This window comes from Mesoplodon mirus, assembly GCF_964341445.2.
Source record: "Mesoplodon mirus genome assembly, chromosome: 7".
Lineage (NCBI taxonomy): Eukaryota > Metazoa > Chordata > Mammalia > Artiodactyla > Ziphiidae > Mesoplodon > Mesoplodon mirus.
Genome location: NC_138983.1, coordinates 133074623 through 133095829, shown reverse-complemented (window position 1 = coordinate 133095829; position 21207 = coordinate 133074623). Strand labels below are relative to the sequence as shown.

The following is a 21207-nucleotide window of genomic DNA, read 5'->3' as shown; positions in this document are numbered from 1 at the left end:
CAGGATGCAACATGGGCAGGTGACATGCACATGGAATATCAGAAGACATAGGCCAGAAACACCCCTCCACAATGGGATGACAGGCGCATCCACTGAGGTTGCTGGTGGCAGTCTGCTGTGACAGAGCTGGGGCCCGGCTCTGGCTATGGGCTGCAAAACCTGCTCAGGCTTTCTGGGAGAGTATCAATTTCCCCCCCTTTTTCTCAAGCCCACTGTTTCACTTTTTAGGAGCAAATGTGAGAAATGAGAAGCATCTCAATGGGACTTGCAAGAAAACATCCAGGATTCTCAGATACACCATTAAGTTCTTAAAAGCGAAACCCCTTGGCTCCCTGAAGTGTCACCTCTTTACTAAGGCAAGTGGGTTGCCCCCACCTCCACTGCCTGTTTTTAAGAAATGTCTATAATAAAGCCACATTTTCAGAGACTATGAAATAACTGATGATGGATGAAATCTTCTCTAATTTGAAGACATTAAGAGGTAAAATAGAAAAATATCTTGAAATTCTGTGTGTTGGTTGAAACACTAAAAAAGAAGCAAAATACTCTCTTTCAAATCGTTTTACTTTGTGAAGGTTTCACCCTGCACTCACACGTGAGAGTGTATGTCTGTGTGGGGGACGCAGGGGTGCGTGCATGTGTGGTGAGGGGGCGAGGGGGAGGGAAGACACTAGGGGTGGGTGGGCAGCAGTGAGCAAGTCTGAAGACGTGTTGTTTTTTCACTTGTCGACCAACTCAAATTCCAGAAACAGTGACGTTCTACTGCCATCTCGTGGCACTGTGAGATATTCACAGGCGGCATGACCTGCTCAGACTCTATAAACTAAATCCCACGACAACCCAGTAGCCCACGCAAAGATGTTTATCTGTGAAAAGATTGGAATAAGAAATAATCTCCATTTTTTTACTCAAAAAGATCAAGTGCTTCGCATCAATTTGGTTCAGAAAGACCTCAGGTCTTAAAACTAAGGCTACCATAACGTTTATTTTGCCATATATTAACAGTTTCATGTTGAAAAAGGCTCAACATAAAAAATCACTTTCAAAACCTACATTGTTGCATAAACCAGAATACTTGTAAACGATAAAAGTTCTTTCTTCAACATTCAATATTTTCAATTTCATCCATGTCTTCAGGGTCGAGTTGCTTAATATTGCTGTCTAAAAGAACAAAAGAGAATGGAACAGTCTTATCCCAGGGCCTAAATGAAATTTCATTCCATCCAATTACATTTCTGAAGATAGTGACACCTTGTATGGAAAGCCTCGAGATACTGGGACATTCTCTAGATTAGGTAAGGAAGGGATGGTATCCAAATAACCAATCCATACTAACTACAATGGCATCAAATGCACCAGACAAGACAACATACATGTCTAAATACTGTGGGGCAGAAAAAAATCGCCAGAGTGCAGAGAGGGGAACCTGGGAAGGTGCCTGGCTGAGCTCAGGAGGGTGAAGTGGGCGTGTGCATTGGGCGGGCGGGTTTGCTGAATGGCAACAGGGAGTGTTGATTACCACAGCAACAGTGATCTTAATGGTTCTTTCTCCACCCCCATCCCGCCTCCGTTATCCTAACGCAGGTGTGCTTAATCAACTTCCCTGAAGGGTCACAGCCAGTCTGTAAACCTTTTAAAATTATATTCCAAATTGCACATATGTGCCTGTGTGCATTTCCCCGGGGATAGTGTCCTTTGCTTCCCACAGAGGTTAAGTATCATTGTCTTAAAGGTGAAAGATACATCTGGAGTCCTGCGAGGGTTCTTCCTCGCCTGCTCCGCAGCCGTATCTATCCAGGGCCCTGGGGCAGGGGGACACCTCAGCTTCTGTTACCCTTCAAGTTTCCACCAGGGTGCAACACGCCCGTCCAAGAGCCCCAGCAGGTTAGCAGAGACTGCCTTGTTTAGATGGGGAGGGGCACTGGAGGAAGGCAGCAGGCCTCAGGATTTAGGACTGTCCTAGTTGGTGGCTGGGGCAACAGGAAGGGGAAAATGTACACAGAAAAGGAAGCTGGGGGCTTCCCTGGTGGCGCAGTGGTTGAGCGTCCGCCTGCCGATGCAGGGGACACAGGTTCGTGCCCCGGTCCAGGAAGATCCCACATGCCGCGGAGTGGCTGGGCCCCTGAGCCATGGCCACTAAGCCTGTGCATCCGGAGCCTGTGCTCCGCAACGGGAGAGGCCACAACAGTGAGAGGCCCGCGTACCACAAAAAAAAAAAAAAAGAAAAAAGAAAAGGAAGCTGGGGACACAATATAATCTTAAAGGAGCTTATTACTTTGCCTAGGGTGGTTCTTCATGGACGTAAAATCTGCTCCAGATCCCAGAATGAGCAATAAAATAGAAATATGAGCTCCTATCAATTCCACTTGGTTTTCACAGCTTCCTTTAATTACCCCTGCCTCCTGTTAGGAACTCTGGCACTAAGAAGTAGAAGCCTACTCCCTGGCTCCTGCCCCCACCCGATCACAAGCCTCTGGGCTCGAGGTCCACGACACACATCGTCACTGTCAACGTGGGGAGGTCCACAGCTCTGGGCATGAAGGCTACTACTCACTGAAGTGGTCCTGGATCTTCATCAGCAGGGGCAGCTTATCCACCTCGATCATGTTGAAGGCAAAGCCTCTTATCCCAAAGCGGCCTGTCCGCCCAATACGGTGGAGGTAGGTCTCATAGTCTGGCTCCTCTGCTGGGTTCACAGGCAGGTCAAAGTTCACAACAATCGTGACCTGCTTCACGTCAATCCCTGGAAGAGGAACGACACTGCAGGGTCCGGCAACTTTTTCCTCAGGACATAGCTATTCAAGAACCACGTTTGCCGAGGGAATTCTCATTTAATAGACACAATCTGTAAATCAAACCTGCTTTTATGTAAATGAAATAGGTCCTTTGGTCAGGCAGTGTGCTTGCAAGTATGTATGTCTATGATGCTGGATAAGAATGTCAGTAGAAGCGAATTATGCAGAAGTCTAAATATGTACAAAGCGCGCGTGCGTGTATGTGTGTGCACGTGCGTGTGTGCGTGTGTGTTGGGGAGGGGCTCTCAGCAGGTCACAGAGCCCTTCCATCTTCTCCACCCCCACTGTGCTAAGTGCCCAGCAAGCCCCTTAGTCTCACATCCCCCTACCCATCACAGGGCCCCAGCTCCACCCCATTCCATGGCCATTGTTCCCGTCAGGTCATTTTATCCATTGCCTCAACTGTTACAACAATTTCCGGACTGGTCTCCCCAATCCCTCATCTCCCACTCCTCTAATCGTCACCGTGGTCACCACAGCAACGTCCAGAGCACTTGTGTTTAGTATCCAGCTGCCCAAACAGTACAGGATCAAGTACAAACCACTCAAGACTTCCAAGAGTTCTCCCCTTCCTTTCACACCTTTCACTCCTTATGTTTCCTAGGAAGACGTGTGTGCTCACTTAGTACCTCCATTCCTCAACACTAACAAGCTGTTGGGGTCATAATCCTCGTCCTGTCTGTACTGTGCTTTGATTCTGGAGCAATTTGTGCCCTCTTTTCTCTGGGGTCTGGAGTTGTGCTGTCCAGTCCGGTAACCATTGGCCTTACGGCTATTTAAATTAATTCAAATTAAAAACCCAGTTCCTCAGCCATACTAGTTACACATCAAGTGCTCAAGAGCCACCATATATGGCTTGGACAGCAGAGAATAGGAGATTTATATCAATGCAAACATTTCTATTGGCTAGTGCTGGCCTAGAGGGTCAGGAGTCCAGGCAGCGTGCTCCCGAGGGGAAGGAACCTCGTCCTTTTTTGGGCTACTCCTCCAAATGCCAAGCTCAGCACTCATGGCAGGTCCTCGGTTCTATCTGGTGAACTAGTATTAAATTAGGAAACATGGTTTGAGTCTGCGGTGTAGGCAAGGATACAGGAGGAATGAGGAAAGTACGAAGGCCCTCCTCTTGAAAAAACAAAGATTCTTCTTCCAGAAGTCAAGAGTTTTAAAATTAAAAACACCGCAGAGATGACCAACATCATTAGTCATTAGGGAACACAAGTTGAAAACACGAGATGCCACACACATCTACTAGAAAGCTTAAGATGAACAAGGTGTCAATAGCAATTACTGACAAGGATGGAGAACAACTGGAACTCTCCTGTATTGCTGGTAGAGCTGCAAAAGGGTACAGCCACTCTGGAAAACAGTTTTGCAGTTTCCTATAAAGCTAAACATACACTTACCACATGACCCAGAAATCCTCCTCCTAGGCATTTACCCAAGAGAAATGAAAGCGTTATGTCTACATAAGCCTTATACATGAATGTTTATTACAGCTTTAGTCCAAACAGCCCCAAGCTGTAACCAATCCAAATGTCCATCAGCTGGTGAATGGAAGACCTAATTGTGGTACGACCCAGTCAATGGAACACTACTCAGCAATATCAAGGAATGACCTACAGATACATGTAACAACACTGATGAATTCCAAAGTACTATGTCAAGTGGAATAAATCAGACACAAAGGCTACCAGCTGTATGATTTAACTTACATGTCATTCTGCAAAAGACAAAAATACAGAGACAGAAATCTGGTCAGTGGTTGGCAGGGGTCATTAGTTACAGAGACTGGTTGAAAATGGGCACTGAGAAATGTTGAGGGGAGATGGAAATGTTCCATATTTTGATTACAGTGATGGGTACGTGACTATATATGTTTGTCAAAACTCTCTGAAACGTATCCTTAAAAAGAGTGAATTTTATCATATGTAAATGATACCTCAATAAACTTGACTTTAAGTGCATACACATACACACCTCGAGCACAGACGTTGGTTGTTATAAGAACTTTCTCCTTCCCATCTCGAAACCTCTGAATGACGGAAGCTCGCTGATCCACAGTCAGCTCTCCACTTAACAGAGACACCTGGTGGCCATCCTTTATCATCTCCACAGTCAACCATTTGGCATTTTGACGAGTCTGCATGAAAATCAAAACCCAGCATGGCGCCCAAGTTGAAGCAGCCTGGCTATGTGTGCAGCGCTCACGTCTGCAGGGCATGGGAGCTGCGGGTGCTGCAGAGGAGTTTTGCTTCACCTTCCCTTTGGGGCCTAGAGGGATCTGAGAATGTGGCAGGGGATTCTCCCTCCCCCGTGCTTTTTAAGGGGCGCATCCTCTCAACCTGTAAGAGCTTTGGCTTCTCAGCCCTGACACAGAGAATAAAATGCTCTGCCCACCTCTCATGGTGGTCTGATGACAAAATGAGGTCACCTAACGATGACATCCTTGTGTACGCCAGGCACTTTGCTAAAACCTTTACGTGCATCACGTTCATCTGCTTTCATAATGATTTGATGAAGTAACTACCTAAGTTCATTTTAAAAAACTGAAAAATAAACCCAAAGCTTAAAACCATTAAGTGATTTGCCCAAGTTCACATGGCTAGTCCGTGGCAGAGCTGAGCTTTCCTTTACTCTACAAGTATGTTTCCAGGGCCATCCATGTGCTGGGTGGGGCTACTCTAGGGCGGGGGCATGAAGGGGAGTGGAACAGGTGAGAACCTGCTCTCATGGAGCTGACAGTGTGCACACGGTGGTGAAAAAATACAACCAAGACATGAACACGAAAAACGTCAGATAGGAAAAGTAAATACGAAAATAAAAACAAGGGGCTGTTAATAGTGAGTGGCTGAGTGGCTACTTTGCTCATAGTAAGTTAGGAGGAGAAGAGAACATTCTGAACCTGATAAAGGGTATCTGTGGAAACACTACAGTAAACATCAACCTGAATGGGGAAGTGTTAGAAGCAGTCCCTCTAAAAGAAGGATGCCCAGGGAGTTCCCTGGTGGCCTAGTAGTTAGGATTCCAGGCTTTCACTGCCGTGGCCCAGGTTAAATCCCTTGTCAGGCAACTGATATCCCACAAGTGGCGCGGCGCGACCAAAAAAGAAAGAAAGAGAAAAAGAAATAAAAGAAGGGTGCCCTCTGTTTCACACCATATTGAAGTCCTATTCCATTACTTCAGTTTCACCCATAAAATACAGATAACCTCTATTCAGAGTTGCTCTGAAGATTAAACAACATAATGTACAAAAAGCACCCAACGCGGTGCCCGGCTCCACCTGCACAGAAATCTGGGCACGAGTAAGACAAGTCCCGGCAGACTTACGTGGCAGAATATGATGGCCTGGCCAATGGTGATGCCACCGTAGATGTTGCACAGAGCCTGGTACTTGTCTTTCCTATTCCTGCACAACACGTAATACTGTCGGATGTTGTTCAGGGTCAGCTCCTCTCTTCGTAACTTGATAACGTTGGGGTCAGGAATGATTCGCTCCGCAAACTGCCACACGGAGTCTTCGAAGGTCGCCGAAAAGAGGAGCATCTGGCACCCGGACGGTAAAGCTCTACGGGAGAGGAGGCAAGAAGGCCGTCACCCGACGGCCAGGCCTGTCCCTCTCCTTGGGGGGGCAGCTTCCAGCACCTGACGCCCACGGCCATCAGCTGCCCCCCACGCCCCTGCTCCTGCTCTGGGGTCACCGTGAAACGTGCCGCGGCCACGACAACTACACCTGCTGCAGAGCACCGTGTGGCAGCCCCTCCTGCCCCCCAAGAATTCGGGGAAACGGATACGCTGAATGTGGGGCTCCAGAGTGAAGTTTAGGTAAGTCCTCTGGGTTTTCACGCCAGTCTTCTCCTTAGGAGAGACGGGCTCGTGGAGCCTAGGGTGTTAGTCTAGGTGCTGTTTACGGCAATCATCCCGCACAAGTTCCATGTGGATGAAGGGCACAGAGGCTCACCATTCGATGGCAGGTGTTCTATCTCTGGGGCGGGAAAGAACAGCCACATTAAGTCTATTTGGAATGGGAAGAACCTGGATATAAATAAAAGGGGAGCAGAAGGCGAAGATGCTACTGCATGTGGAATGTAAACTGAACCCACAGTGAACAGAGGCTAATTCATGTGGAGGAGAGAGGGGAGGGTGACAGGAAAGGGGCTGCAGGGGACTCCCAGGGTGCCAGTAAAGTTCTATGTCTTGACCTGGGCTACTGTCCCATGAGCACAGCCTCTCTGTGATAGTTCGACCAGCAGTACACTTAGGATTTGTGTATTTCTCTGCACATATTTTATACATCAATTAAAAAGTTAATTCTTTAAACAACAAAATAGAAGAGAGACCAGAGGGGAATCACTGCCTTTGAGAAGAAGACAACAGAGCACTTAGAGAAGAAGCTGTTAGGTCTAAAAGGGAGGCGAGCTCATACAGTCCAGCGATTCCCAAACGTTATTTCAAGCCTGGGACCTGAATCATCTGGGAGCTTTTCAAACAACAATCGGACCGATTTCTGGTTGGCCACGGGAGACTATGTCTGTTACCTTCTCAGTGTCCAGCATCCCACTAATGTGACCATAAAGTGATTAAGATATGAACTCACAAAACGTGCAGAATAAGAGAAACGGGTGGGTATTTCAATATATTTTTGCAAGATGGAAAAGTGTGATAACCAAGAAAGTGGATGAAGCTACGATGTGAGCGCTACAGAGGGAAGTGCTGATGCAAAGGCAGCGGTTCCCTCAGAACCACTGGGAGGCCTAGGACGTGCAAGACCAGAGGCCTGGTGGGGGTGGGGTGAGGGCTGTGAGAAGACATGAGGAGAATCTGGATCAGCAGGCGGCGGCACTCGGCCATCTGCTCTCCCACACCCTTCACCTGGAAAAAGAGGGCACTAGGACTGGTATCCCAAGGCTGCGGCCATTTCATTCCAGAAAGAAAACCTATACAAATTGTCCAAGGGAAGGAAACATGGGCTGTTCTGCAGAACACACTGGATTTTGAAGACTAAGTATGAAAAGAAAGAATGCAAGATATTTCGTTAACAATTTTTAGATTGATAACATTACTTGTTAAGATGCTATTTTTGATATGTCACGTTAAATAAAATATTTTGTAACATGAACTTCACCTGTTTCTTTTTTAATGTGGCTATTAGAACATTTTAAATTACACATGTGGCTTACATTATATTTCTATTGGACAGTGCTGTGATTTAATGTATTTTAAGCAAAAGAAAGGAAAACTGAACAATGGAGGGATGAACAACCAACACGAATACTCTAATTTTACTTAATATTCTTTTTAGTAGAAAGCCCTTTTTGACTACTGAATCTCCCCTAGACTTCCGCATCTTTTATTCACTGTTACATTTAAACATACCAACTTATTGGTAGGGGATGGCAAGAAGGGAGTCTTGCTTGATCCTGGGCCCACATTTTTTTAAATAGGAAGGCGGGATGAAAATAGATACAAGGAGCAGCTGGACCCCACCCTTCTCTGGCAGCTCAGCTTGTATAAGCAGGAGAGCCTCAGCAGAAGGTGAGGGTAAAGCAGACAGCTGAACAGGGGATCAAGTGAAAATGCGTATACTGAACGGCGGACCCCCCCTCAGCCCATCCACCAGAGCGTCCTGCTCTCCTCCCAGGATGCCAGCAGTGGAGTGTCCCGGGAAGGAGATTAGACACATTACATACTCCTAAAGACCTCCAGGTGACAAGCATCCTCAAGTGAAGCTTCCAAGTTACAAGCCCCAACCGTGCACACAGAGCTGTCGATAAATACGCTTTCTAGTTCCTCAGCCTGGGTTACGAAAGGCTAGTGCAGGGTCACCAGGTGTGAGGAGGAAAGATCCGCCACAAAGACAGACTGTAGCCAACAAACACAAAAGGAAACTTAGATCACTCAGAGACAGGGTTGAGAACAGAAAAAAACTGTAATGCTATAATTAATATCCTCAAAGAGATAACTGTAGATATCACATATCTTTCTTGTGTTATGGATGTTTTGCATCCATAAGACAAGAAAAGGAAGCTATGGAAAAGAAACAGAGGACAATGCCGGCATGATCCAGACAGGACAGAAAAAGGCTAACCGACTGTGTTATTTTAGTGACGGATGGTATGACACATACAACTGGGTTAAAGAGGTAAATAATGGAAACAGAGCAGACCGCACCAAATGAAGGGATGAATTCGGGACTAGGCCTGGCGGAGAAGGGATGTGGAAAGCATATATGGAAACTGAATCGCACAAGTTCAGGATGAGACAGGCAATACTTCTAAATTAAGTTTTTTGCCTCCTCCAAACACACCAGTGCTCAGCTGAATTAGTTTGCCCACACCATGCAAAGGGACACGTGTGACTGTATCTTTCCCTTGCCATCCCTATGAAACTGAGTAAAGTTACATTTCCTGGTTCAGAGGCTGCAAGTAAAGGGTCCTGCGGGTGAACGGCGGGAACTTTTGATAACAGACGTCTTTCCTCTCTCAGTGTAGAGTGGAGTGTCTCAGATCTTACCAGAGACCATGCTTCTACAGTATATCCAGTGAGATTTCAAATCACGGCAACACAAAATACACACCCCCCACCTCCAATCTCTTAGGTACTTGGTTTTGAAAAAATGGAGTCTCAAAACATCTTTTTGGCTTCTATGAAGTTTTTATCCAACACAGAAAATATACAACAAAAGACTGTTGACATTGTATCCAAATACAAATTAGCCTTTGTTCAACTCCCTGCATGAGCAGCAGACAGTGCAAATGTATATTCTGGCATATTCCATTCAGTCTGTAAATTCCTTATCAAAGAACATGAAAAGATCTTACCAGCTAAATGTCCTGCATCCTTTGTATACAATACTTCTAAAAACACATACAATTTGCTTACCTGTGATACTGAGCTTTTCATTACCAAAGTTTTGGGTCACTTTGTTATTTCAAACTTGCAGAAGCCTTACTAAGGTTCCAAACTGTGCAGAAGTGGACGTAGAGCTACCTCAGACGTGTGCCTACAAGATGCCTGCCATTGCAGCTGGCCAGTGAAAAGATTTAAAATGTTGGCCTATTTTCAAAGTTTGAGACAAAAAGAATGTCCAACTCCAACTTGGAAATACGTCAAGGATGAGAATGGAGAAAAAGATTATAGTAAAATAGAAATAACACACTGTTTCTCCATAACTGTCTGATGACTTGTGAAGAGGCCTTGTACTGACTGCACCTAAGCTGTCTGGTGTTCTGTAAAGGCTGCAACAAAAACTGGTAGCACAAAATGACTCATTTTTCCTTTTTTTAGGAATAAAACTGCTGCAGAAGTTGAAAAGTGTCACCAGAAAAGGACAGCCAAGTTGAGGACTTTCTCATTTCTTTACTAAATTTGTAAAGAATCCATCTTTCCGTTTGACAAGTTTAAGTCACCTCTGTGCTTTCTAATCATTTTCCCTGAGGAGAAGAGGTTTCACTTATGATTACATCTAATAGACTTCAGAGTGTCTGAAAATGATGGACATTTTAGACATGGATAACCTAAACGATGGATTTATAGATGCAAAGGATCTGAATGACAAACAGTTGGTCCACTGAAACAAGCCCGCAGATACAGTGGAAGAACATTTTGAAGGAGCTAGAAATTGATTCTTGCAAGTCTAAAAACCACCGTTGCTAGTAGGTAAACTCCTAAGTATTCTACGCTTGAACACTTTTGTTCAGAGGATATCACACTGGATGATACCAAGAATCAGTGTGGGCTTCTACTATATATAAAATAGATAACTAATAAGGACCTACTGTATAGAACAGGGAACTCAAATCAATACTCTGTAATGACATATATCAAAAAAGAATCTAAAGAAGACTGAATATATGTATACCTATAACAGATTCGCTTTGCTGTACAGCAGAAAACTAACACAACACTGTAAATCAACTAGACTCCAAAAAAAAAAAAAAATCAGTGTGGGCTTAATAAGGGCAGAGCTGCAAGTCAAAATGAATTTTAGATTTGACTGTATTCTGTTTTACTGCCACATACAAGAAAAGAGGGCTGCAGGGAGTTCAGAGGATACTGGAAAAGAGTCAAAATATCTTACCACACTGTGAGACAGAAAAAAAAGTGTCATTATTGTTTCTGTCATTAAATACAGGTACAGTAAGTCCCCTACATACGAACCTTCAAGTTGTGAACCTTCAAAGATGCGGATGTGTGTTCACACGTCCAATCACGTTAGTTCACGTGTCTGGCGTACGTTGTCACGTGTGTGCATCCTCTACAAGTGGTTGTGCTTTTGTGTACTTTACTGTGCCAGAACGTATAGAGTACAGCAGTACAGTGTCTTTATTTGAAGCAAGAGGACGACTTCACTGAACTCCTTGCTGTGTAACACGAGGCGCTTACTAATGAAGACCTGATGGAATTGGAGGCCCAGAGAAAGGACGAAGAGAGACAAGAGGAAGAAGAAGTAACTGAAGAACTGAGGAGATCCACGACACAGGAAATGGCAGTGGGATTTTCTTTATTTGAGGCGGCACTGTTAGTTTCTGAGGCACAGGACCTGAACGTAGAACGGTGCACGAAGGTTGCAGCAGCCGTTCAGAATGCAAGCCAGTGCTACGGTGTCGTCTGTGATGAGAAAAAAAGAGCCACTACCCAGACATCACTGGATCGTTTTTCTCAAGATAGAATTAAATCCAGCAAAGAACCAAAACCTTTAACATCAACCTCAGGCGTGAGTGAAACTGCAGCTTGCCCTCCGTCTCCTATGGCTGACGATCCTTCAGCTCTACCGTCTCCCACCTCCTCTCCCTCCTCCAGTCAGTAACCCTTCTTGCCTGTTCACTCGATGCCAGCCCCTGGATGCCAGCTGTTGTACTGGACTACTGTACTTTTCAAGGGACTGTACTGTAAGGTTAAAAGTGTTTATTTTTTGTGTTTGTTTTTTATGTGTTATTTGTGTGAAAAGCATTATGAACCTATTACAGTACAGCACTATATAGCCAACTGTGCTAGTTGGGTACCTAGGCTAACTTTGTTGGACTTATGAACAAACTGGACTTAACGAACACGCCCTCGGAACGGAACTCATTTGTATGTGGGGACGTACTGTAACATGTTTAATTAGTTCTATCGTATTTACGTTCTCCTCATAAATAGTTCTATCATTATGTATATTAAGCATATACAATAGGGAATTCCAGGGAGGTCCAGTGGTCAGGACTCAGTGCTCTCACTGCTGAGGGCCCGGGTTTGATCCCTGGTTGGGGAACTAAGATCCTGCAAGCTGTGTGGTGTGGCCAAAGAAAAAGAAAAAAAAAAAGAATATACAATAGCACAGCCTCCAAAATTTAAGCAGCCAATCATCTTTAAAAAGATTAAATTGCTATATCAGAGACGAAACATTATTGTTGTATTTTTCTCATACATATTATTTAATTAGTTCTCTTATGAATGACTACTAATTGCCAGTTTAGTTCTACAGTTGTTTTGTTTAAATGGTAGCACTAACGTAACAGAAAAGTACAGAATAATACATAATTTCAAACAAACATATATTTTCCATATTTTATGTTAAAGTAATAACACATGTACGATTATTTCTTCTGTATTATAGTTTTATATGTATATATATATATATATATATATATGAGATATATGTGTGTGTATGTATGTACATATATATTTGCCTGCTATGACTGTATCCCGGGTTGTCTTCCTAAAAAGTTGGTCACCGCAGGGAAATAAGTAACATAAGAAATTTCCCCAGATCTGGCAGGCACAAGTTTTCGGAATGAAAAGAGTGTGCCATGTGTCTAGTACAATGAAGAAAAAAAAGATCTGAACCAAAGCACATCACTGAGAAGTTTCAGTACATCATGGAGAAAAAGATTCCAAAACCTTCTAGCGAGGAAAAAACAGATCACAGACAAAAGTCTGATCAGGATGACATTAAACTTTCCAGCAGCAACACTCTGGAAACAGAGTTATTAATTATAGTAAAAAAACAACCACTTTTCTCTTTTCAACACTGTCTCCGAATCTACAGGGAGAAAGCTTTTCAAGACAGGATTCCACATCCAGGGAAACTCAACCCAAAGATCAAATTTACAGGTACAGTAAAAACATTTTCAGACAAGCAGGGGCTAGAAAATGAACTTCCTACACATCCTTTTTTTTTTTTTTTTTTTCTTTTTGCTGTATGCGGGCCTCTCACTGTTGTGGCCTCTCCCGTTGCGGAGCACAGGCTCCGGATGCGCAGGCCCAGCGGCCGTGGCTCACGGGCCCAGCCGCTCCACGGCATGTGGGATCCTCCCAGACCGGGGCACGAACCCGTATCCCCTGCATCGGCAGGCGGACTCTCAACCACTGCGCCACCAGGGAGGCCCCCCTACACATCCTTTTGCAGGAAGCCATTAGCAGATACATTCCAGCATATTCAGTAAACCAACAGTAAACCAAGAAGGACCCACAAGACAGGAGATTCAAAACTGTTAATGAGGACAGGGGAAACCTGTAATGCGGCTGTGACCACAGGACTGGAGTGCAGCCAGTCCAGGCTGAAACTGGAGACAGTGAGTGTGGGAGATCTCCCAGAAAATAAGAAACTGATGGAATTTTAAGATGTATTTGACTATCTGGAGATATCATGGACATATGACACGTATGATGAAACAGGTAGAGAAAAATTAAAGACCGCTACACAGTGACAGTAACCAAATGAAGGAAAAGAGGCAACTCTAGGGGGAGAAGCACAAGAAAAACATAATAAGAATTCAATACTCAGCAGTGAACGCTGTTTGTGTTGTGATAATGATATCAATACCAGCCGTGAATGTAACCAACAACGTTGTATATAATGAATATACAACGAGAAATAGCAACGTGAGGTTATTTATAGATATGAAAGTTAATGTCATAACAGACAGTATTCTCTAGGGGTTGGGGCAGGGGATTACTGGTTATCATTACAAGTCTTTCAATATTATACTTGAATTTAACACAGTGTATAAATACTTTATTTAAAAATGAGCAATGCGGACTCTTAAAGCCCACTCCCAGAAATTCTGATTCAGTAAGGTTCAGGTTAGGCCTGATAATCTGAAATTTTAAGCCCCTTGGTGATCCTGGGAGAGAGGCCTAGGAAATCGACAGGATTTATTTAACAACTTACAGGTAAATTCAAGACTAGATACTAGGCTCCTGATCCCAGGCTACTGTGTCCTCACAATAGCGCTATCAGGTTTTAATGAATTCTCTTTAGAATTTTGCTCCAATATAAGATTACTGGCAAAATTTGGTGCAGACCCACTGTATATGGATTCCATCTGTAAGCCTGTAGCACAAGAGTAAAGCAATCAGGCAAGATTACAAGATGAAGAAGTTGGGAAATTACAGCAGGCTGAAGGCCTATTGAGCTGGTGAAAATAATGAAAATCCAACTTGTTTTAAAGGTGAAAGAAGTGGGGAATAAGCAGTAAAGACAATTGGGAACAGCAGACAAATGAAACTCCTCCCCTGGACAGAAGATCCAGGAAGAAAAGGTTACCTTTGAATACGGATGCTTTGGTCTGAGAATCCTTGCGTGTTGATCATCACATCTGCTTCATCCAGGACAAACACACGAATCTTAGTCAAATCAATTAATTTTTGCTTGAAACACCAATCTAGGACGGTCCCAGGAGTGCCAATTATAATCTGTTTGGTGATATGAGTGCCTCTGGGAACTAGGGAGCAAAGGAAAAGGGTTTAACGGCTTCCTTCAGATGCAAACGGCTCTAACCATCCACAATTCCCGGTAATGAAACACATTTCCTAATGGTTTTCCAAGTGCCAACCCTGAGGGTCTTTGTGGTTTTTGATTTTACAGAGTTTTAGGATAATCCCAAGTTTCTAGATTTACAGTAATGACAATAGTCATGCACATTTGATTCTGCCCCACGGTCATTTAAAAAGCCACCCTGCAGCATTCCCATTGTCCTACAGAAACACTGGCACAGCAGTGAAAGGCCTACAAATCTTCCCCAAATGGAAAACAACCAAAATGTCTATCAACAGGTTACACGAAATAAATGACAGAATATTATGCAGCTAGTCAAAAGAATGAGGTGGGGCTATACATACTGACATGAAAAGATGTTTAAAACGCGTAAGTTTTTGAACAGCATGAAAAAAATGCTCCCATTTTTGTAAGCACTCAAAAACAAAACAAAAAACACACAAAGATTTGTTAACAAAACCACAGCTGTCTTTGGAAATAGGTTTTTGAAAGAAAGAACAACTTTCACTTTTACCTTTGAATTTTCTGTGTTTTAGGTTTTTTTTTCACTTTATGCATGTAATACTTTAATGAACAAGTGAAACAATAAAAGCTGTTCTGCACAAAACAACTGAGCCTCACAGAAAAGAACAGGCAAAAGCATCCTCTTCTGGGCTGTGGGAATGATGCAGCTAACATTTACTGGGTCCTTATTATGTGCCAGGGGTGTGCACAGTGCTTTATCTGTATCATTTTATTTAATTCCAGTAACAACTCTATGATATAGGTGCCATTATATCCACCATTTTAGAGGCAAGAAAGCAGAGAAAGTATATACCACGACTGTGTTAGGGGTGCAGTCGGGATTTAAAATATCAGCCAGGGCTGGCTTGCTGGTACGTACTTCGATTCCCTCGAATAGCATACATCACTTGAACATCCACGCAGAATTTCCCCATCTGTTCGACCACACGGCCAGTTTGCAGAGCCAGTTCATAAGTAGGAGCCAAGCAGAGGCACTGAGAGAGGGAGAGAGGGAGAAGGGGGGAAGGAGAAAGGTTCATAACAGCCATTGTGCGATTCTGAAATACAATTAACATTTGTGGAGGGAGAGGCACAGAAGTGAAACTGGAGATTTGGGCTGAAGAGAATATTTTTACTTGAATACGAATTGGCAGCGGATAGATCCAGGGTGAATGTGGAGTATGGACGGGGAGAAGGGGTGAAGGATGAAGCAGCAGCTTCCTTTTATGTATTCCTCTCGGAAAGGTCATGAAGAAACACAGGTTACGGGTCACGCTGTTTTGGTAGGGGAAAAAGGGGATGTAGGGGGGCTGGGAATCAAAAAGAGAAGGGGTGCAAGACTAATTACAGCTTGAGTGTGGTCCCCATCACCTCTTCCCTGATATTAAAAGTCTGCCCATTGCCAGAGCACTCCCTGCTTGGTCCAATCCATCTTACACATCTCTGGCAGAATGTTCCCTGAAACTCTTTCATTTGTTACTTCTATCCTCCCTATAAATGGTGGTTGTTGATGAATGAAGATGTCGATGGAAGAAACTGGTGATATTTAATGCATTTTTGAACTTCAATTAAGGATCTGAGATACAGAGAGGGAAACACAGCTAAAGTGATAAAAACAGTTTCCACACACATTTCTCAACATGTGTTCAAGCATGGCTTCTCCTAAAGGATTTTTACTCATGATATCAAACCCCAGATATAAATTTCCCTGAACTTGTCTAAAGAAAGCACAGGATTTCCTATGCCTGTCACAAGTCACCCACATCCATGTCCACGGGTTATCTTGCTGCGCAGGCTGTAAACTTCCTGAGGGAATCCTTGCTGCCCCACAGCTTTGAGCCCACCCAACACTTGGGCTCCCAGTTTGTCAACCAGTTCGATGAACACAGGTTGGAGAAGGAAGGAAAGATCACCAGATACTTTCCATGTATTGACACTAGGTTGGGAGAAGGGCAAGCGCAGTTCCAGCCCCTGCTCAGTCGCTCTCTGACAGCTGTGACCTCACGTGTGACCTTCCCCTCTCCAAGCCTCTGTTTCCTTCTCCACTAAATGGGTAGGAGGGACTGGGTGACCTACAGCTATATAGCTATCACTACTGAATGCTCACTTTATGTTGAGCACGGTGCTAAAAATGTACCTTAATTCACTCAATCTGCATGACAATCCTATGAGGCAGGTATTCATTCATTCATTCATTCAATGTTTAAGGAGTGGTTTCTACGAGCCAAGCTCTGTGATTGAAGTTAGGGTTCAAGGGTGAACAGAACAACTGTGATCCATACCTTTATAAGTGTTATCTTTACTGACAAGAAAACATACTCCAAAAGATTTACAACCTCGCCTAAGACTTTCAGCTGGTAAGTAGAGAGGCTGGAATTGGAACCAGTCAAACTATAAAGCCTGTGCTCTCAACCACTGCCCCATACTGCTGCCCAATGCTCTGATTTTATGAAAGAATGTCTATTCTAAATATCATCACGTCATTGCAGCGATATTGCCTATTACTAAAATATCTTTGGCACCGCAAGCATTCCCATCTCTCTCCCAGCCTTTCCTTACCTGTGGGAACAATTCCAAGGCATTAACTCTGCTTAGCATTGCCAAGACAAAAGCAGCTGTCTTTCCTGTTCCAGACTGACTCTGGGCTATGAGGTTCTGAGGTCTGTAGAAAAGAGGATAGGCTGGACATAAACTGAATACAAGCTCCTGGGCATAAACTGAATATAAGAGACTAAAAATAACCAGTTGGAATACCACTACCCTAGAAACTCACGGATGTGCCAGCATCATAGGGAGAGCCATCTCTTGAATTTTGGATGGTCTATTAAATCCCATTGCATAGATCCCATTTAGTAACTCTTCTTTTCTGTCAAAAAAAACCCAAATACTTAAAAGTCTGTGATGCGTCAGTAGCCTCAGAAATACAAACTTGATAGGTGCATTTCTAAATTAGGCCACTTTGCAACTGAGTATAAAAAGTAATATTTGGAAATATACAAGTTAAACCTCAACTCTCAAACATATACAATCATGTCTGCACAGTTGGAGAACTAAAGTAATAAGTTATATCATAAGCCCAGGCCAAGGTTAGTGGTAAGGGCCTAACGTTGAACTTTCTCTTGAACCAAGAAAAAAAAAGGAAAAACTCATCTGAGAGAAGTGCATCAATTTTCCAGTAGAGTTTTATTTTCCACACAAGCAGAAAACTAAGTGAGATTTATTGTTTATTTCTTTTTAGTCAATGACAAACTTTAATGTTTCAATGGCAATTTTCAGAGAAAACAAAATTTCATTTAGGTGATTCTTATATCATTTCTCTCTAGGAGCAGAAGACGCAATATTAGCTCATTCTTCCGAGCTAGTATTTTTAAATGTGTCTTTCCTCGGGTCTCAGGATAGATGTTAGCAAGAGGATAAAGTGAAGTAGGCTGGAATACTTCCACTACAATGACATGCACATTTTGGACATGCTTAATTGGTAGATTAATTGGTAGATTACTGGCAGCCAACCTTTAATCATAAGTAAGCTTCTCCCCAACTAGAAAGCAGGCATTGGGATTTTGGATTTGCCCACTTACGTAAGTCCGTATCAGTAACTCGACCTATTCAAATACATTTCCTTAATGCCAGTTGATAACTCCCTAGGAAATGCAAACCTACTTGGGAAAGTTATTCATTTAAATACCATCTGAGACAAAAAAAATAACTAAAAAGGTAAAAGCTTGTAACTTATCTAAAGGGGTATTTGGGTCATCAAAATTCCTGTTATCTGTACTCTGGTATGTAGAGTAGCAATATAGCTGTGTCTGGCTTAGCTATCCCCCTTAGCACAGCAAGGTTAAAATATTTTACCATCAAAAATGTTCTCAAGTCATTGGACAATTCAGATATCCTAGTGTTCCTCTTTGAGCTATATTTTAATTGCATGCAAAATGTCCACATCTCATTTGAATATTGACCATTAGAACACGAAGGAGATCCTGATGATTATTATTAGCAGATTAGTTTGTTCTGTGCTATGCTCTCTGGAACTTTCCTACACTTAAAGTAAAAATACTCGGGCTTCCCCGCTGGCACAGCGGTTGAGAGTCCGCCTGTCAATGCAGGGGACACGGGTTCGTGCCCCGGTCCGGGAGGATCCCACATACCGCAGAGCGGCTGGGCCCGTGAGCCATGGCCGCTGAGCCTGCGTGTCGGGAGCCTGTGCTCCGCAACGGGAGAGGCCACAACAGTGAGAGGCCCGCATACCGCAAAAAAAAATACTCACAGCCGCAGCTCTTCAAATGTTTTCACCGAGTAGAGTGGAGAGCTGGGATCCTTTTGTAAGACTTCAACTCGGTGACTGGATTCTACTAAGGACTGCCGGATTAACTTGTTCAAGAGTGAATTAGCTGCCAAATCCACTAGAAAAACAAGGATAAAACAGGGGATATTACAGGGGGAAAGTCAACCTCTAACCTCAACCAAGCCTACATCTATTGCCAGCAGACCTAATTTTTCCTTGCCAGCTGAAAATTCGTAACCCATTCCTGCATATTCTATTTCAATTTCCTCTAAAGAAGTAATCCTGACTCCTAAGTTAGTATTTCCTCTGACATTCACTATTTATAAAGAAAACAGAAGCAAAGATGGTTCTTTTCCAATTAAGATGGTATTATTCACCCACGTTGTGAAAGTCATGATTAAAGGAAACAGAATGCCAGTAAGACACGCAAATGAATTTATTTCCTACCTCCATCTTCTTCACCATCTTCTTCAGTCTTATTAACAGAACCGTCTAAAAGGATGGAAGAGAAACAACTGTAAAGATAAATGCCAAGCAGGAACGTCCAGCGTATCATCCCAGTTTCTCCTGCCGACTCTACAGTGTGTACAAAGGAAGGGTCAAGCAGTGGAGGAGTGGGTAAATAAATTGGAAAGGTAGTGGAGGGTCTTGAATGCTAAATTAAGGGAGCCAAAGTTGCCAGGGACATGAGGAAAGCAATGCTTTTTAAATGAACTGAGCCCAATCTTCGTTAACAACACTCACCTACGTTTGTAACGGTAGTACTCTTAATACCCCGAAGGTTCTTCCGGGGATGGATGACGTTTGAAAACTATTGAAAGATACAAATTGCAGTCAACATGGGGAAGCAAGGCATCAAGCAGCCCAGTGCCACCCCCCTAACACGGGCTGGAAGGGAGGCAGGGAAGGCCACGCCAATACTGTTTCCTTTGAGATATTATGTATTAACGGATTCCTTTGAGAAGCAGGTCTCCTGTATGAATTATCCTAAAATCAGAGGAGACTTTCTACTCCCCTGTAAATGAAGTTCCTCTTTATAAGCCTCTAGTCTAAATGTGACAGTCTTCGGGGGGTCACAGCACGAGCAAGGGATAGCAGATAGGAAAGGGCGTTGGTAGATGAGATGGAGGCTAGCTGAGGCTTAATGGTCAAATTGGGACAGTAGAAAACTCGGTCTACTTGGGGCTCCCAGCTGCTTTCCCTCCCGCAGGTGTCTTCATTTTGCCTTTTCAAACCAAAGGTCTTGTTTCTCTCGAGGTCTCCTTTCCTGTGGCCCTCTTCCAAATCCTTGTCACACCTCCCCACCACCATCTGACACCTGGCTCCAAACCCTAGCGGAGCTCTCCCTTCCCCTCCCCAGCACATTTCCCTCCGGGAGTGCTGTTCTAACCCCTGCCCCCTTGCCCTCCCCGGCTCGGTGGCAGTTACGTGGCCGTTCGGCTGCTCGCTCTCCGCAGCCCCTGCATCGCCTGCCGAAAATAACGACGCCATAGCTGCGATCACTACTTCCGCTCCCAGCACGTGCGGTCGCCACAGGCGCGAGGTAGTGCCGGGCCTCACCCAGCGGCCAATGGGCTTTCTCGGGGGGCCGACCAGCCGCCGCGCGCAGGCGCCCGAACTCCGAGGTGGTGGAAGGAGTCGGGGGAGGAGGGCGGGGTCCGCGCAGGAGGGAGCTGCCTGTAGTGGTCTGCCAGTAACCCCAGTCAGCGCCAGGCGTTGGAAACCCGGCCGGGGCGCTATCGTGGTGAACGTTCTCCCGAGGCTGACCTCTGCTGAGCCAACAGCAGCGTGGGACTCTAAGCGGCAGCAATCTCCATACTGATTCGAGAGTCCTACCTCTCCTACCCCACCACCCTCTCCCCAGACTATTCTCCTGGTGGTGAGGCAGGACCCCTCCACCCCGCTTCAAGCTCTCGTGCCCGCGTCCCCCCGAAATGTCTGCTTCTACGTTGCAAGATGTCAGAAAGGCTAGTGAATGGCATAGGAAAGTGGAGAGTCAGAATTGGTGAGTTTCATCTGACAAATGAATTCGAATGCGAAAGATGCAGAGAGGAAGTAAAGTTGTTCAAGCTCTAACTACCGTCCCTGTTACTAGATACCTGTGATGTTTCCACATACTGGCTCATTTTCATTTTAATTCTGATACGCGCCTCTTGGTAAAGCAATCCGGAGAAAACGGTTTCCCTTTCGGTACAACCTTCACCTGCTACCTTCACCTGCATAATCCGGGATAGATTCTGTGCACTAATGACTGCTAAATTTGGACAAAAGAACCAGATTACACACACACACACACACACACACACACACACACACACACACCGCCAGTTTTCTAACTGGAATCTTGCGGTTTCGATCAGCATCTC

The 21207-nt window shown here is 44.3% G+C and overlaps 1 protein-coding gene across 1 annotated transcript; it reads right to left on the bottom strand.

Annotated features, from left to right (window-relative positions):
• Positions 1-1020: 1020 nt before the first annotated feature.
• DDX25 (DEAD-box helicase 25) lies at positions 1021-20412 on the bottom strand. Its single transcript, XM_082626893.1, has 12 exons — positions 20270-20412; positions 19586-19652; positions 19289-19333; positions 18824-18959; positions 17330-17422; positions 17116-17218; positions 15437-15551; positions 14323-14500; positions 6123-6360; positions 4773-4935; positions 2555-2743; positions 1021-1161 (listed from the first exon to the last, which is right to left on the bottom strand). The coding sequence occupies exons 1-12, from the start codon at positions 20330-20332 to the stop codon at positions 1100-1102; spliced, it is 1452 nt and encodes a 483-aa protein (XP_082483019.1). The 5' UTR covers positions 20333-20412; the 3' UTR covers positions 1021-1099.
• Positions 20413-21207: the final 795 nt, after the last annotated feature.